Source organism: Cervus canadensis, chromosome 18, assembly GCF_019320065.1.
Source record: "Cervus canadensis isolate Bull #8, Minnesota chromosome 18, ASM1932006v1, whole genome shotgun sequence".
NCBI classification, from domain to species: Eukaryota; Metazoa; Chordata; class Mammalia; order Artiodactyla; family Cervidae; genus Cervus; species Cervus canadensis.
In genome coordinates, this window is record NC_057403.1 from 56,603,432 (window position 1) to 56,621,342 (window position 17,911).

A 17,911-nucleotide genomic window follows, 5' to 3' on the forward strand; every position below is an offset into this window, starting at 1 on the left:
CAGAGGACCAGGCCCAGCGGAGCCCGGGTGCCCAGGCTTACCTTGGTGTCCATCTTCCAGGTGATCTCCCGGATGCTCTGGAACCACTCAAACAGCTCCTCCACGCTGTCCGTGGCAAACTCTACCGGAGGGTCGCCCTGCTTCTTGGGCTCCAAGATAAAGACGAAAGGCTTCTGGTTCTTCCCGTGTGGGGCTTTTACTTTGGGAAAAGGATAACAGAAGTCCTGGTCAGCCTGACAGAAGGCCAAGATGACCAAACTTCTAGTTCCCATGTCACTTCTCTTACGACCCCAAGCTGACCATCACTGTGGATGTCGGGGCTGACTGGGACGTCTACCTTGGATCAGGTAGTGGTGTGGGTCTTAATGCATGTCTTAAATGTGAATGTGACCCTATCTGGGAATGGGGGTCTGCGCAGACGTACAGAAGGATCTCAGGAGAGCATCCCTGCCTTCCAGGGGGACCCTAAACCTGAGAACCAGTATCCTCATCACAGGAAGGAGAGGAAGAGGGAGCCCGAGACACCGAGGAGTCAGCTGGCCATCGAAGATGGAGACAGAGACTGCAGTAACGGGCGTAGGGCACGCATGGCCAGCAGCCCTGAGAAGCTAGGCATGGAATCGGTTCTCTCTGCAGAGAAAGTATGTTCTAGAAAGAGAAAATGATGGCTACAAGAGGAAAAACTAAAATCTCTGGGCTCATCTGCCAGGCAGTGCTCTAAGCAGAACACATCCCACTGTATCTTATTTCATCCTCGTCACAGCTTTTTGGGGTGCTACTCCCATTCTGCCCATCTCACGGGGGAGACAACAGAGACTTGTTGAGGCAGAGGAGCCCCCGGAAGTTCGCAGAGCTGGCAGCGGCCAAAGCTGAGGCTCCACTCAGACCTGACTCCCCTCCCCTGAGCCACAGGCCTGCGCTCTGAAGATGCAGCCCATGGTGATATGAAGGGCGACAGAGGGGAGAACAGCACTCCAAATGCCCTAGATCCAGTGGGGCTGCTCAGTCCTGTCCGGCTCTTTGTGACCCCGTGGACTGTAGCCCACCAGGCGCCTCTGTCCATGGAATTCTCCAGGCAAGAATACTGGAGTGGGTTGCCGTTTCCTTCTCCAGGGGATCTTCCCGAGCCAGGAATCAAACCCGGGTCTCCCACATTGCAAGCAGACAACCATCTAAGCCACCAGGGAAGCCCTGGATCCAGTCCATCCCATAATTCGCAGCGGAACCCAGGCAGCTCCTGTGGTCACTACGGGGCTTGCTTTTCTCATCTGTTAACAGGAGTAAGAGTCCTTCTCCCACTTGCTGAGGCTAATGGACTGAAGGGCTGCGGTGGGCTGGTGTCGGGGTGGGAGGAGCAGAGGACACGGAAGCCGGCCCTGGAAACCTAGGCAGCCCCAGAGAAGCAACCTGCTGTGGCTTCTTGCCCAGAAAGCCTCTCCTCACTGCTCCCTTCCATCTTAAAAGGCCCCAGAAGCAGCGCAGATCACACCCCTGCCACCACGGGCCCATTGAGGCTGTGGGCTCCCTCCTGCCCCAGGCTCCGAGGGTGGAGGCCAGGCTTCCTGACACCCAGCTAAGCTGAAGGAAGCTGCAGCCTTGGGGGCGGGGGGGTTATGACAGGCGCAGGGTCTCACAGGGCCTGAGAGGTGGAGCTGGGCTGAGAGCCAGACACCCCCAACTCCACACTCCACTGCACGGATGTCTCAGCTCCTCCAAGAGAAGCCCAGGGAAGCCAGGCGGGCCCCTGAAATAAGGAAGACGGTGTTGGGAATAACAGCAGCCCACACCCGTCCGGCACTTGTTACCTACGCACCAGAATGTTTTCACACTTTACAGATGTTAATAGCGTAACAATCTATGAGACATAAGATGAAGTCATTGACCAGCCTGGCCCAGTACTCAGCTTCAGTACCCCAGCTGAGGCTAGAAAGCCCCACCCCCTGCCCGGGAAAGTCCAAAGGGGAGGCTGGGGGGCGGGGGGGGGACCTGGGTGGGAATCCAGGCTGAGACCACATGTGCACATACCAACATTATAGATGTTGAGATTCAGGATTCCTCTGCAAAGGGACCCTAAGGGATTGTCTTCAATAATCTGTGAAGAAACAAGACATAACTCACGTTCGTCTTAACGGGAATAATAAAAAGATAACCGGTTTCCAAAGCACACCGTTTAGCAGAGACACTGCCTGTGGAACTGTTTAAAATGCATTTTCATTACAGGCTACATCCATGGGGAGAGAGCTAAATAATGAAGCCTGTTGCTGACGGGGACCCAGCGGCGAGTAGGTGCTGGCAGGTTCAGCATTTCATTTCCCAACCTGTAAAAACGTGCCTTGTGCAGTCTAGAGCAGGTTTCGAAGTGTTTCCACAGATCTGGTGTCAAAAAAAACACCGTAGACCCTTCTGACATTACTATGAAATGGGACTGGCCTCCTTTTCCAGCCCAGCTCAAGAACCTTCTGTGGCTCCCTGTGTCCTACAGAACCATCACCTAAGCTCTGCAGTCTGGCCTCCAGGCTTTCTGCTCCATCTGCCAGCTCTTCCTTCCACTGCACATTTTCCATCCTGGAGGCCAGATGAGATGGGAGTATCTTGGTCTCTGGAAAGTTGGTAGAACTGTGTATCTGCCCATTGCATGGACCATCCCCACCCTCCACGGGGCTAATGCTGACTGTGGGTAAAGGGCAACGTGGTTCAGACACAGCTGGGAGGATCATGTCTCTGCCTCAGGCAGAGCACAGTTTCCACCACCACCCCTTGGCTCAGGCCATACCTCCCACCTGGAATTCCCTCCTGCTGCTCTCTCACTGTTGAACTCTAACTTGACTTTTAACGCTCAAAGGTCCCTTCCTCCATGCAGCCTTCCCTGACTGCCCCAACTCTCTCAGAAGAAAGTCTAAGATTTCAGCCTCGGTGTACTGCTGTCACCTTGAAAGTACCTGCTCTTCAAGCTTTCTGAGCAAGAGGCAGTGAGGAGTAGAAACCAGGTTTGCAACATCACCAGGAGAGCTTCCCCTCACCCCACATGTGGGCCAGCTTGCTTACTCACACCGAACACGTTCTGAACGTCTGGCTGGCCAAGCTAAAAGTGTTTCATCTGCAAGTCAGTTTAAGCAAAGGACAAATTCCCTGTCTGGCTGTTTTCACTCTGGAGGGAATCCTCCTGCATATGCAAAGCCTTCCAGCCCAGCACAACCTGACTTAAACCTGACTGTCTGGTCAAGTGACTTTCCACCCACAACTCAGTGCTGATTTCCCCATCACTCTGCTGTCCCTGGTCCGGAGCTCAGGGCAACGCGTGCAAAAATGTGTCCATGGAGCCCCCAGAACAGGATCGGTGGGTCCCTCCCAGCTACGAACGATGGAGACTCACTTGCTTATCCGCCTCCTCCCCTTCCATTGGTGAAATGTCCTCGACGTAATTGGATGGGAAGTACTGCTGGATTCTGGTTCCATAGTCTCCTTTCCACCTACAGAAACACAGAAGGCATTGTCAGGAAGCCTGGGCCGAACAGTGTTAACCCTCATTACTGCTCGCTAGCTCCCTGCTGCTGGGGGCGGGAGGGAGGCAGCCAGTGACCGGGTGACCAGGGGAGGGGGTCATCAGCTGTGGTCCTCTGCTGTTCCCACCAGCAGTGACTGCTGGGGCTCACCACTCCCTGACCGTGATCCTAGTGTTTGGTCAGACCACCGAGTCCGAAGTTTCAGTGCTTTAAGTGGGCATCAGATACTGTACAAGACAAAAGCTTGGCTCTGGCGGAGGCCCAACCCCTTCAGGGACGGCTGTGAATTTAGAGACAGGGGTGGGGGTAAGGAAGGGTCTGCTGTCAGATGGTCTGGACTTGAGTCCCAGCTCTACCACCAACTGCACCGGTGCCCTGAGCCTCAGACCCTCCATCTGGTGCGGGGGTGGTCCCCGCATCCCTTTCTGAGGACCTTACTGGGACCATAGGAGTTAACATCGTCTTGCGTTTACATGTGAAGCGCTCCATAGTGCTAATTCTTGTTATTCAGCTAAAACTGTGCCCCCACCCCTGACCTTCCCACCTTGGTAGCAACACTAATAACATGAGACATTATCGACCCTTGTACATGTCTTGACTCAAGCAAACTGGCCGCACCTCCAAGATGCCCGCAAGTCTGATGCCTGGACTGGATCCTCCTCCAAGCCCTCCCATGGCCCACTTTCTGAAGTCAGGGGGCTCCTTCCAGAATGCACCTCTGACCCACCACACCGAGGCCTTCAAAATCAAGCCTAGACTGTGTAGCTTGGCCATCATAATGCTCTAACCCAGGGACCTCAACTCCTGCCTGTCTCTGCCTTGAACCTGATATTCATTCCAGACCGTCAGTGGCCCACTCCCCACATGGCCCTGCCATGCTCTCTACCTTCTATGCCATAGTCCAAGCCCTCTAAAGCCACCTAACAATGTAAGACTCAGCCGTGGTCTTCCTCTTCCAGGGAGCCTTCCCTGACTGCCACCAGGCTGAGAGCTCTTCCTCTGTGCTCCCTGGGATCTTTCCCCCAGCTGTCAAAGCAGTCCACACCTCACATTAACCTACAGTTACCCATCAGTTTCCCTTCTACATGCGAACTTCCTCAGTCTTAATCAAATCTACACTTGGGGGCACTTCACACATTACTGACTGGAAACATATTAACTCCACAGGCATGAGTTTCTGCAAAAATCCCCTGGTCAATAATGTGTTAACAAATGTTTGCTGACCTGAATAAGCAGAGAGGACTGACTGTCCCACGGCCTGGTGGAAACAGAATTGCCAGCTGTGAGGCCCTTTCACATTCTCTTTTCAACCTTCATTTCTCCAGACCCATCTCCAGCAAAGTCTGGCTGAATGGGCAACGGTATGGACCATGTGCCCAGAACTGGGTAGTTTACACCTGCGGTCCAGGTGTAATTATTAACTATGCATTCCCTTCACTCTCAAATGCATCCTGGTTTAAACAAAAATGATTTGGTCCTTTAATCTGGAAGGATGCAAAAAAAATGTGGTCCGAGGCAGGCATCCCTCTAGGTGGCAATCTTGACAGCAGGGAGAGAATAAGCAATGAGGGCACCTCAGAAGGGCCTATGGCTTACCCTCAGTCCCTCGCTAACAGCACTTACTCCAGTCTCTTAACCCATCTTGAGACAAAATCCTCTGCAGATCCAGGTAAGCAATGGGTTTGGAAAGAGGGTGTTCTCCAAATTTAAAAAAAAAAAAAAAAACTTGGTAAACCTCTGGATCTAGCACATGAGTGCGTAGAGTGTGGCCTCTTGAGTCAGAAGGCCTAGCTTCAAATCTCAGGCTGCTAGGTGACCCTGGACAAGTTCCTGCTTCACTGTGCCTCAAGTGTCCTCATCTGTAAAATGCAGGGAAGAAGAGAAGCAACCTTACAGGGTCACTGTGTCGATCCCATGAATGATTTCAAATGAAGTCCTTAAGACGGTGCTGACACTGCTCCTCTTGAGTTGCTATTCAGATTTCTAGTCAGGACCGGCTATCTTCCGAGAGGAAGAAGCACCAATTTTGTGAGGTGCCTAAGTCTCTGCAAGGGCTCGTAGTTATGAACAATCCTTACTGCTCTAAGATAGGAACTGTCCCATGAAACCACCTGCTGAGGGAACCTATGGGTGGGCAGAGAATTCTTCTCCCTGGGTGAAAAAAAAAGGGGGAAGAGAGAACTCAACTGTCACACACCCCGGTGCCTTTGGCCTGAAAATGCACCTCTTTAATCCACGATGGGGCCACTGCGCAGGGCACGGGACTATGCAATAGCACAAGAATTTGAATTTAAAACGCACAGGCTTGCATAATGGGAACAGCCTGTGGTGTTCAGTAGCTGAACTTTGGAAAGCCTCATTCACTGCATCTATTCATTGCCCATGGGATTCTCCAGGCATGAGTACTGGAGTGGGTTGCCATGCCCTCCTCCACAGTATCTTCCCAATCCAGGGATGGAACCCACCACATCTTTTATGACTCCTGTGTTGGAGGCAGGTTCTTTACCACTAGCACCACCTGGGAAGCCCACATAAAGCAGAGATAATCACAGTCATAACCCTGCAGGGCTGTAACAAGAATTTGCTTAATGTATGAAAGCAATTAGCATAGTGCTTGCCACACAGTAAGACCTCAATAAATGGTAGCTGCTATTATAATTAAGATAATACGTAGTATGACATATTAATAAATGACATCATCATAATTGCTATTGCTGTTTACCCGCTTTTGCAAATAGAGCATGTATTGGTCACCTCCCCAGAGAAAGTATGACACGTCAAAGCCAGGCCAGAACAGGAGATACGGGGGTCAGGGTTCAGCCAACGCTTGAGTCTCACTGCTAGAAAGGGACAGGTCGAGGGGCCCAGCTTCCCTCAGCCTTACCAGCCCCCAGGCTCCTTGGAGACGTTGTGGATGAGGGCACCACGGCAAAAGCTCAGCTCATCGCTCTGCTTGGCTCTGTAATCATACAGAGCTTTCACGGTTCTCTGAGGCTTTCAGGGAAAACAAGAAGGTAAAGGGTCAGGCCAGGCAACAGAACAGGGAGGCAGCTGTACTTTCTGGCACATTTGGTTCTTCTCAAAACAGAGGGCGGCTTTAGTCCAGGGTTATGGCGCCATCTGGTGGCAAAGGGCTTGCATTGCCAGGGAGCCACCAGTTCAGTTCAGTTCAGTCAGCCTCAGGATCAGTCCTTCCAATGAACACCCAGGGCTGATCTCCTTTAGGATGGATCCAACCAGGATCTCCTTGCAGTCCAAGGGACTCTCAAGAGTCTTCTCCAACACCACAGTTCAAAAGTATCAATTTTTCGGCACTCAGCTATCTTCACAGTCCAACTCTCACATCCATACATGACCACTGGAAAACTATAGCCTTGACCAGATGGACCTTTGTTGGCAAAGTAATGTCTCTGCTTTTTAATATGCTATCTAGGTTGGTCATAACTTTCCTTCAGGAACACCTAAATCAGAGCCTAGGTTTTTCCAGTAGTCGTGTACAGATGTCAGAGTTGGCCCACAAAGAAGGCTGAGCACCGAAGAATTGATGCTTTCAAACTGTGGTGCCGGATAAGACTCTTGAGAGTCCCCTGGACTGCAAGGACATCAAACCAGTCCATCCTAAAGGAAATCAACCCTGAATAATCATTGGAAGGACTGATGCTGAAGCTGAAGCTCCAATACTTTGGCCACCTGATGCAAAAAGCAGACTCTATTGGAAAAGACCCTGATGCTGGGAAAGATCGAAGGTGGGAGGAGAAGGGGACGACAGAGGATGAGATGGTTGGATGGCATCACTGACTCAATGGACATGAGTTTGAGCAAACTCCGGGAGATGGTGAAGGACAGGGAAGCCTGGGATGATGCAGTCCATGGGTCGCAAAAAGTTGGCCACAACTGAGCATCTGAATAGCAAAGGGCACCTCAGCATAAGCCGGTATTTCCTCAACAAAGGAAGGACATGCCTTTGAGGAACCACGCCCACCACCTCTGAAGTTCTCACTACCCATGTTCACCAGCCCACTCAGCAGTTCAAGCTCAACACCATTTCTGGCGGCCCCCGAGCCTCACCAGCGTTTTTACCGGGGACGCCCTGACATTTGGGATGCTGGCATTCTGCAGTGCCCGAGGTGCTCCTCCATGAAAGCACCAAGTGCGGCCTCGCACGGGCAGAAACAGGACAGAACCGAGTGCAGAGCGCCTCCTCCGCGATTTGCTGCTGGGCAAGCACAACCCACGGCAAAATGAGCACCCACACAGCAAGCAGACGCTTAACAGGAAAACCTCTGAAACGGCCAACCTGCTTACATCAGCAGCGTCCCCTCCTCCGACACAAGGAAGTGGGAATGGGGGTTTTCACAAGGAATCCATAAAACTGCTCCTCAAGAGCACGGGGCTCTGAAGTCAGACATGTGGTTCAAATCCTCGGTTTGCCCCTTCTGTCTGTTTCCCCACCTATGAAATAGGGATTGAAACACTGCATACTTCACAGGGTCATTGAGACTATTAAGTGAGATAATACACGCGAGGATAAAAATGACAACAGTGAGCATTTCTTAAGTTCTTACTACAGTCAAAGCCCTGTTTTGGACCTTTTATCTACAGTATCTCCTCTAATCCTCATAATCCTAACAGGCAGGGAGTAGTGACGGTATCCCATTTTACAGACGAGGAAATAGAGGTCCAGAGAGATGAAGCATCCTTGGCCAAAGTCAACCACCTGGCAAGTGGCTGAGCAGAGAAAGACTCCATTAAAGTGAGTTACCACCATAGTCTGTGATGCTTACAGTGTGGGTTCTGTAAGCTTTGCCATGGGAACTCCAACCAGAGCTTTTGAACTTGACTCCTCAACCTTCACACAGAGCCAGCTCTTCTGTGCATCCTGCTCCAAGGGCAGGCCGGACAAGTTGTATCTTTCCCCAGGAAACTCTACAGGTCGCTGCCAGACTCCAAGGCCACGAGGCAGGTACAGCCAGGGGCAGAGGGGGTGCCACATGATGGCGTCTACGAGGAGTACGTCTCCAGCCTGAGGGATGGCAGGAGAGGTCCTCATGTCAGGTCCCTCGTGAGCTAGAGAAATGAGCCACCCATCGCGTGACCAAGCAGGCATGCGGCACCGCAGTGGCTACAAGCGCATGTCTGGGAGCGTCCAAATCCCAGCTCCACACTCACATCAACCATTCAACTACTGTGCACCTCAGTTGTCTCACCTGTACAATGGGCACAAAAATGGCACCTACTGCCTGGGGCTGTCAGAGGTAATGAGCCATCAGGTGCTTAGCTCAATGCTCGCTGTGCGGTCATCAATATGTGCCACCTGTCAACACTGACCTCATCACTCCAGTTCTAAGAACTCATCCAAAGGACATAAAGAGAAAGACACAAACCTCACAGGTGAAGAAATCATTTTAGTGTTAACGAGAAGAGCTCAGCCTAGAGACAACCCAAATGGCCATTGATGGAGACACAGCTAAAGGGCCCAGTTACCTAGAATATTGTACAGCATAAACAATATTCTCTTTTTAAGTTACAATTCTACTCCGGGTTCAGTTCAGTTGCTCAGTCATGTCCGACTCTTTGCGACCCCATGGACTGCAACACGCTAGGCTTCCCTGTCCAGGTAGCGCATCAAAAGTGCGCGGCCTACCAGGCTCAACAAAAAATGGTCATTATGTAGATCAGCAGTGAAGAAACACTCGTGGCCGAGCGGCAGCTGAATGAAGAATAGAAATGGCAGGTGCTGCGGTGGGGCTGTAAAACATATCTCCCCGCAGACAAGGACCAGCGGGGACGCAACACCCACAGGTGCAGACGGCTACCGCATCAGGATGGTGAGACCAGGCCGGACGGTTTTCCCTGCTTTTAAAGTGTTTCCCTTTTCATTGTTACCTCATTTTTCAATCACAAGAAGAATAACTGTATTTTGAGGCACTCACCACAGTCTAGCAGCTTGTACTCAAACTCCGCATATGATCGTGTTTTACTAGGCTCACTGGGTATAGGGAGACTTCCTCTACATACCTTGGTATAGTTACCAGGGTTTAATAATGGGGAGATTTCACATCAAACATCCAGATTACTGGCTTGTCTTGAGAAATCAGAAGACCCCGCCTGGTCTCTGAAATGGCAGCTGCTGACGGGGGTGGCTGCTCTCGAGATGGGTGCGTCCTCCGTTTACCATGATCTCCACCATCCCCCGACATCTGCCTGACGTGAGGCCATGTCATTCTCATAACCAAAGCATCTGTCAGTTCTAATAAATGCTTTTTTTTCTATTTGGCTAAGTCCCCTAATGCACTTCACACCCGGTGCCATGCACCCACAATTTTTCAAGACTTCACTGCTTGCTGAAAGGGATTTGCATTGGACAAGGAGTTTTAAGTTTAAAAGAAAATCTCCGGATTGCTACAGAGCCCACCAGCAGGGTGTTCCTTCCAAAGCGAGAACTGTACACTAATCACAGACAGGACGGCCCCACCAAATGGAAAACTCGGCAGCATTGCTCCTCTGCAGGCTCCAGCTGAATTTAAGATGAAACCAGGAGCTTCAGGCTAACAGTAAAATCCAGCCCTACCTGCGTGAAATGACTCAGCAGCCAGGGTGGGAATACGAGATAGCGTGCGCACGGCAGAGGGGTCGCTGAACCAAATGGAATTTATAAACACCACAGGCTCAGTCAGTGAGCAAGGAACATCTGAAAAGACTTTTAATTAGAAGCTGTTGGGCCCAAAGGTGGTTCATCAAACTTCAGAATTTTAGCAAGGCTCAGTCACATTTGGATGGAACCTCTTCCCTGAAACTAGATGTCACATTGTCAATCGTCATTTCTTCTCCCCTCCAAAAATTTTTTGGCAGAGTTTTCCAAAACGTTCCCTTGCCCTGTTTTAACTGGGGGATAGACCCTACGTCAATCTGTTTGTTGTTATTTAATCACTAAGTCGTGTCCAGCTCTTCTGCAACCCCATGGCTGTGGCCTGACAGGCTCCTCTGTCTATGGTACTGTCCAGGCCAGAATACTGGACTGGTTGCCATTTCCTTCTCCAGGGGATCTTCCTGATCCAGAGACTGAACCCACATCTCCTGCATTGGCAGGTGATTTCTTTACCAATGAACCACCTGAGAAGACCCATGTCAGTCTAGTGAGTAGGTAATAGTGTGAATCAGAAGTTTGCACTATACCATTGAAGGATTGATTTCACTGGGATCCACATACATTCTGCTGACGTCATAGAGGGAGTTTATATCTCTTTCCTGAAAAAGAAGAGAGAAAAATAAATGGAATCACTCAAGCTCCCGGAACAGCCCTAACTTAGAACAAGGATTCTAGGCATCCTCATGGTTTCCTGCCCTCTAACAGAAGAGCTGAAACCTCAGTTTGTTCACCTTGTGGGTAGAACCAGTAAGAAGCTACTAAGAAGTTCCCCAAAACTTGGAAATCTTACCCCAGAATCAGAGAGACCCCTATGCAGGCCTACCCCATGCCAGGCGCCATCCTCCTTTTTCAAAACACAAGATCTGAGATGCTCTGGTGTCCTGGAGCAAGCTCACCACTCTTCCTGACCCACGTTCAATGTCGGCAGCTTGAAACTGGCCACCGCAGGAGTACTCACAGCGCAGAAACCGGCAAATGCCACAAAGCAGGGCTTCTCTCCGCAGAGCGGGCGGTAAACCTTCACCAGCACACACTGGAGACCCCTCCTGCCCTTCCCCAGCCCCCACTGGGTGGCACCCCCACCCCACACTGCAGTCCTGTGCCTGCCTGCCCCCCACCTGGAACCCGCCTCCTTCACAGCTCCCCAGCCGCTCCGCCCCCGGCTGCCTTCCCACCCTCTGCAGGAGGCCCGCTCCCAACTCCCTGGCCCCAGTCTGATGCAGCGCCCACCCCACAGCGCCCCATCCTGTTCTCGTCTTCACTGTAACTCACCCTGCCCGGGAGCATCATAGTTACGTGACTGTGTCACCCGCTCCCCTTTCTAGGACCTGAATGTCCCAAGGGCTCACGGTGTTCCACCGTGCTCTCCCCGCATCCAGACACACGGTTCCTGATGCGTGGCTGGTGCACAATCTCTTTTCAATGAAGTACTGAATCTATCTGATAGGAACTGGGACACGGTAACCAGACTGCCTCCCTTCACCGCTCAGAACCCCCCAGTGGGGACTTCCCTGGTGGTCCGGATATCACTTCCACTGCACGGGCTGCAGGTTCAATCCCTGGTCAGGGAACTAAGATACTGTGTGCTTGCATGGCATGGACCAAAAAAAGAAAAGAACAACTCTCTGACAGCTCAGAATAAAAGCCCCTGTGTATGGCCCCACTCCACACAGTTCTGTCCTTATTTAGTTCTGCCCCAACCCTGGACCACTTAGGCCCAGCCATGCCAGCTTCTCCTCTTTGCCCCCACGCATTCTCTCACCTCAGGACCTTTGCACTGACTGTTCTTTCCTCCTCCTCACAGCTCAGGCTGTCTCCTCCACCTCCCAGCGTGTCTGCCCACGTCTCCTCGTCAGCAAGCCCCTCCTGAGCACCCCCGAGAACTGCGGCCCCTTCCCCATCATCTACCCACTTAGCCACCTGTCTCAGCGTGTTGTTCTCTGGAGCACTTATCATCCTACCAGCTGACACATGCTCTGATAGTTCTTCATCTCGTGTGTCGTCTGTCTCCCCCACACTGGATTGTAAGACCACGGGGCACTGTCTGCATCCACTCTGCAGCTTTGGACCCAGAGCCGTGCGGGGTGCATGTACGTGCTGGATCAAGGTTTGCTGAATGAACCAGCAGGTGAACCGTAACCTCAGGATATCCCACCGCGTCCCGGGCGGGTCAGCCACCCACCATGTTGTAGCGCTCCAGGAGCTCGGGGGTCACGGGGTAGCGCAGTTTCATCTTCCGGTAGAGTGCGTGCTTCTCGTAGTAGCTGACCAGCTCCACGAGGCTCTCGAAGTAGGCGGAGGTGCCCAGCACGAAGTGCCGGCCGTCTCGGTTGATGCGACAGTGCTTCACCTTGCCCCTGGCCCTGGGGGGAGACCACGGGGCTGACATCCCGCAGCTGGGTGACGGCCACACAAGCCCACCAACGGCCAACAGCCCGGTCACCCATCCTGGGGCACCAGACAGACCGACGTGGTGGGACTTCCCTGGGGCCCCGGTGGGTTATCTCCACACTTCCAACGCGAGGGGCACAGGTTTGATCCCTGGTCAGGCAACCAGGATCACACATGCCATGTGGTGAGGTCAAAAGAGTATCTGAAGGGCCTTCCCTGGTGGCTCAGCGGCTAAGACTCTGCACTCCCAGCGCAGATACCCTGAGTTCAATCCCTGGTCCAGGAACTAGATCCCACATGCTGCAACTAAGACTTGGCAAAGCTAAATAAATGAATAAATATTTTTTTAAGTATTTGAAAAAATATTAATTAATTTAAAAATAAATAAATAAAAATAAATAGGTGAGGCCTTGAAGGCAGCCCAGTGTCCGGAACATCACTTGGGAGCTCAACCTTTGGAACCCAGTGTTCTACTACCATCACCAAGAACACGCAGGGAAACCCTGCAAATGGGGAGATGGAGGGACCATTTGATGAACGGGGTGTGACCCTCCCTCATACCGCTTTTGGTGGAAATTGGAGGACGCAGGTGTCTCGGGGCTGCATTAACACCGAGAACCACGGCCCTGAGACGGCTGGTCCACACGGCCTCCCCACTGGCAGGCAGCGGCAGCGGCAGCTGGGAGGAGACCAGGGCTGCATCGCCACCCATCTGGGTTGCCAGTGCTGCTGGGGTGCAAACTCCAGCTCCACCGCTAACGGGCTGCCGGTTTTCAGCAGGTCGTTCCTTGCCCTGTGCCTCAGTTTCCTCCTCCAAAAAGTAGGGGTGTGGGTCACGCTCACCCCACAGAGTTGTGGGAAGATTAAATGAATCAATGTAAAACACGTTACTCTCGGGAACACAGAACAGTGGCTGGCATGCTGAAAGTACACAGTATTAGCGCAGCCTGCTTCTGCTCTCCTTATTACTGTGACTGTCCCCATCGTAGCTGACACTCTGGACAGAGGACTCTGGGCTCAGCGTCCACCTGCAGTTCCCCCTTTCTCCTCCCACCTGCCCTTCCCAGGCGCCTCTGCAGAGTGAGAAGTGGCTGCAGCCCAGGGACTTACCTGAAGGTGATGGCGTAGGAGTCGGTACCTTCCCGCTTCCGGATCAGGAAGGCCCCGTCCCGGGGCACCCGCATCAGCATGTCCTCCGCCTCTCCGCGGCTCAGCCCGTCATAGTACCACCTGCAGCACAGGCCGGGGAAATGGCCAGGGGAGAGGCCGCTGAGACGCAGCGGAGGAGGACGTGGTGGGTCCCCGGGAGGCCTGAAGTACGAGCCTGGAGCCCACCACGGAAATTACATAGCGGGCCTCCCCATCCGAAATCCCTTCTAGGGACGGCGACTGTGAAAACCATCACCCAGACACAGCTCAGGTGAAGTATTCCTGTGGGAAGTCTGCTTGGAGCACGAGAGAATAAATCAACTTAAATCTATAACCCCTCCCCGACCACTGACCCAAGCATCAGAGAGTGACACAGCCACTGCAGTGTCTCAGAAACTCAGAGGCAGAAAACACACACAGTGGGGTTTTAGAGGGGTTGGAGGTTAATTTCAAAGATGCAAAATAGCAAATTTTAAGGCCATCCACTTGAATACAGACAAGGAAAGTAAAACTCAAAGTTGTCACAGCTCTATGGCTTCCTCAGAAAGGTGCACTTGAGCAGGTTTCTGATTAAAAATTACTCTTTTCTTTTCAGAACTAGTTAACCCTTTGCAAGGCCTAACCGATATTCTCTTTACAATTATTATTATTATTTTTTTGCTTTCAGACCAACAGGAATGAGCTCTGACAAGTAGAACGGTAACACCAGGTCAGAATTAGTCTCTGAAAAATCAAAGCCCAAGAACTCGGGACTCTGAAGACAAAGCAGAAGAAAGGATGAGAGGGGCGGAGGGAGAGGAAGGAGGAACAGGCAGCAGGTATCTGGACAGCGGCCGCCCGGAGGGGGGACTTAGAGAGACCCTGGTGGGCCCAGGCGAGGAGCCTCGTGGGAGCGCGGGCCCCAGCCCAGCCCAAGGCTGGCATTTCCGACCCGCGCCCCCAGCGCAGGGGCGCACGTACGGCCTGGACTCGTGCGGGTTGGGGTTGGGCACGGGGTCGGTCAGCCGGAGCTCAAACTCGGCGCAGCGCAGGTGTGTCTCGCGGTAGTGCTGGATGAGGGCGAAGATGCTGCTGAACATGAGGTTGTCAGTCAGATAGTACTTCATGGTCCCGCCCTCCATGGTGGAGCGGATCCGGCAGTGCTGCACGCGGCCCGACCGCCTGCGGGGAGGGGGACCACGTCAAAGCCAGCCCGGCGGGCTCCTCTTGCAGCCGGGCCAGAGCTGCAGCCGCGGCCCCCGGAGCGGACGCTGTGTGTGACCGCACAGGCCTCCCTCTGCTCTTTGAACCCACCAGGGCTTCCATACGAGCTACTCCTTGAGCCTGGATTCCAGAACATTCTACCTACTTCCTCTGCCTGCTGTCCCCTTTACCTACATAACTGGTCCTCTGGAGCCAGACAGCCTGGGTTCCAATCCTGACTCTGCCACTGATGAGCTAAGTGACCCTGAACAAAGTGACTTGTCCCCTCTGAGCCTCCCTACTACGATCCTAGTGGTCCAACAAGGACAATGGCAGTATTCGCCTCACAGAGATCTCCTGAGGGTGAAACAAGATCACACACACACAGAACATGCCTGGAATGCTGCCTAGAACGTGGTAAACATCTTATAGGTGTTAGCTCTCACTATTATTTGTCTGTTGTTAATATTAGAACTTTTATCCTTCAGGTCTCAATTTAAACACCACTTCTTTCAGGAAGTCTTCCCTGATCTTTCTCCCAACATCACACCAGATCCCACTCTGACATTCATAACATCCTGCATTTTTTCCACTGCACTTGTCACAACTAGAATTATGTATTATTTGCGTGATTCCTTTTTCACTGTCCATCTCCATTCTCAGACTCTAATTTCCAAGAGGACAGGGACTGTGTCTGCCTGGTCACTGCTAAGTCACTGTGCCTAGCACTGAGCAAGTACCCCAAAATGAATAGGTGTAGATAAGCTCACTATAGCCTCACCACAGTTCTGTAAGTTTACTTTACAATATTTAATACTGCACTGAAATATCACTAATGTTGATGACTATGTTTTGGGGGCCTCACTCAACCCAAGTCCTGCCCCCCAAAACTCACTAAATGAAGTCTGCGTTTCTAGCCCATGCGTGCATGCTAAGCCACTTCAGTCATGTCCAACTCTTTGCGACCCTATGGGCTGCAGCCTGCCAGGCTCCTCTGTCCATGGAATTTCCCAGGCAAGAGTACTAGAGTGGGTAGCCATTCCCTTCTCCAGGAGATCTTCCCAGCCCAGGGATCAAACCCGTGTCTCCTGTGGCGCCTGCATTGCAGGCGGATTCTTTACCGCTGAGTAACCAGGGAAGCCTCAGTTTCCAGCCCAGCCCCACCCAAGTCCAGCCTATGCTGGCACCACTTGCCATGTGGCCCCTTGGTCCCACCAGCTGTGGGGAGAAGGTGGGCATGGCCAGACAGGGGGGCATTACCAGAAGGACAGGGTGTAGTCGTTGGGGAAGGTCTCGCTCTCTCGCACCAAGAAGGTCCCGTCCTTGCCCCCTGTCTCAGCGCAGTATTCCTGCAGCAGCTTCTCAGCACTTGTCCTCTTCTCCACCTTCTTGTGGAACCACTTCTCCCCAAAATGCAGCTCCGTGGGGGGTATATCCTGGGCCACAAAGAGAGGAGAGGCTTCTGAAAACCAGGGCCAGCATCACCAGACCGGCCCATCTGTGCACGCCGCTTCAGGGGACTGGATAACAGAGCAAGGATGGCCTCAGCTGGCCTTCACCCCAGGAGGTCTGGGAAGCCAGCCTCCACTGCCCTCCCCCGGCCAGACACCTACTCCTGACAGCCCCCATTCACGGTGGCCTCCTGAGTCATGGCCCAGGACAGCCTCAACTCTATTGTGCAGGAAGCCTGAAAGCTACAATACCCTGGGGACTGCACTCAAGAACAGCACCAAGGATGGTCAGCAGCCCAGGGGCAGAGGGCAGGAAAGCCAGGAACTAAGTTAGTGGGTGGGGCTGAACAGAGCATCCAATTGTCCTCATCCTCTCCTATCAAGGCCAATCAAGCCTTTCAGAGAGCAGGAAAGACTCTTAAGCCTCATTGGCTAAGCACATGGGCCAGTCAACCAATCAGAGAAGAGCCAGGCAAGCCTTGGTACCCAAAGAGGCAGCTCCATAGATGGGCTGAGCATGTCCAGGCCTGCTGGCCACAGGATAAGAAGAGCAGTATAGGAGGTCTCCACCTACCAGCGGCAGCTCCTCTTCCACAGTCTGTTCAATGTCATCGCTGAAGGACAGCTTGGCATCAGCAATGGCACAGTAGTGCCGAGTCCATTTCTACAAAGTAAGATCAGCATTAGGTCTCCCCCGAAATCTCTGCTGCATCAACTCTGAGGCCCAAGGCTCCTGCCTGGCATCACCCCCGGGACTTTCCTTTCCCATTTTTGTAGCTGTTTGTGGTGGTTTCACTGAACTCAAGCCCCTGTGAGATGTTTCCTTTAAAACACCTATTACTCTGGGGTTCTTTTAGCATTTTGAGGGCTTCTTTATTCAGTATGCCTAAAAGCAGACACAACACAGCATCATGTTCATCTGATTTGAAGCCTTTTATGAATAATGGGATTGTTTTCTCTGTGTGTGTGCCTCCATGGCTGTCTTTTTCTATTTCATCTACCTTATAAAACTTTCACAATTTCTCAGCCAGTCTGTCTAGAGACCCTTTCTTCAACATTTAAATATGACTTAATTCTTTATTTAACCATTTTTAAGGTTTATTTCTAGGCTATAAGAACAGACATGTAAAAGATACTCAAAATATTTGCAGAAAAACAAATATTACATAGATATGCAAAATCTGTAATAATCACTTTGCTTTACACCTGAAACTAACATAACACTGTACATCAATTATATACTTCAATCAATCATTTTGATCAATACCTACTCAAATGGATTGCCATGTTAGGTTAAGGGATATGAGAAGTGGCATTAACATTCAGAATGCCTCATTCTTGTCAAAATACAATGTTTCTTTGGGAATTCCCAGGCAGTCCAGTGGTTAGGACTCTGTGCTTCCACGCAGGGGACCTGGGTTCAAACCCTGGTGGGGGAACTGAGATCCTGCAAGCCATGTGGCACGGAAAATAATAATAATAATGTTCCCAGGGAACTGTCTCAGGTTGGAGGATACTAAGGAGTTAGGACAACTAATTCCATTATTGCATCCTTTGGACCAGAAAAAGGACATCAGTGGACAGAC

General features: G+C 51.9%; 1 protein-coding gene across 3 annotated transcripts in view; it reads right to left on the minus strand.

The window, feature by feature from the left end:
- Nucleotides 1–17,911, minus strand: part of PLCG2 (phospholipase C gamma 2) — a 166,498-nt gene that overhangs the window by 44,416 nt on the left and 104,171 nt on the right. For all 3 annotated transcript variants that reach the window (XM_043434869.1, XM_043434867.1, XM_043434868.1), the window contains exons 16-25: nt 16,900–16,989; nt 16,135–16,310; nt 14,653–14,853; nt 13,654–13,773; nt 12,335–12,515; nt 10,680–10,751; nt 6,388–6,497; nt 3,374–3,470; nt 2,026–2,092; nt 42–199 (exon numbers count right to left, since the gene is read on the minus strand). In XM_043434869.1, coding sequence (XP_043290804.1) covers nt 42–199; nt 2,026–2,092; nt 3,374–3,470; nt 6,388–6,497; nt 10,680–10,751; nt 12,335–12,515; nt 13,654–13,773; nt 14,653–14,853; nt 16,135–16,310; nt 16,900–16,989 — 1,272 coding nt within the window. The remainder of the gene's footprint in view (nt 1–41; nt 200–2,025; nt 2,093–3,373; nt 3,471–6,387; nt 6,498–10,679; nt 10,752–12,334; nt 12,516–13,653; nt 13,774–14,652; nt 14,854–16,134; nt 16,311–16,899; nt 16,990–17,911) is intronic.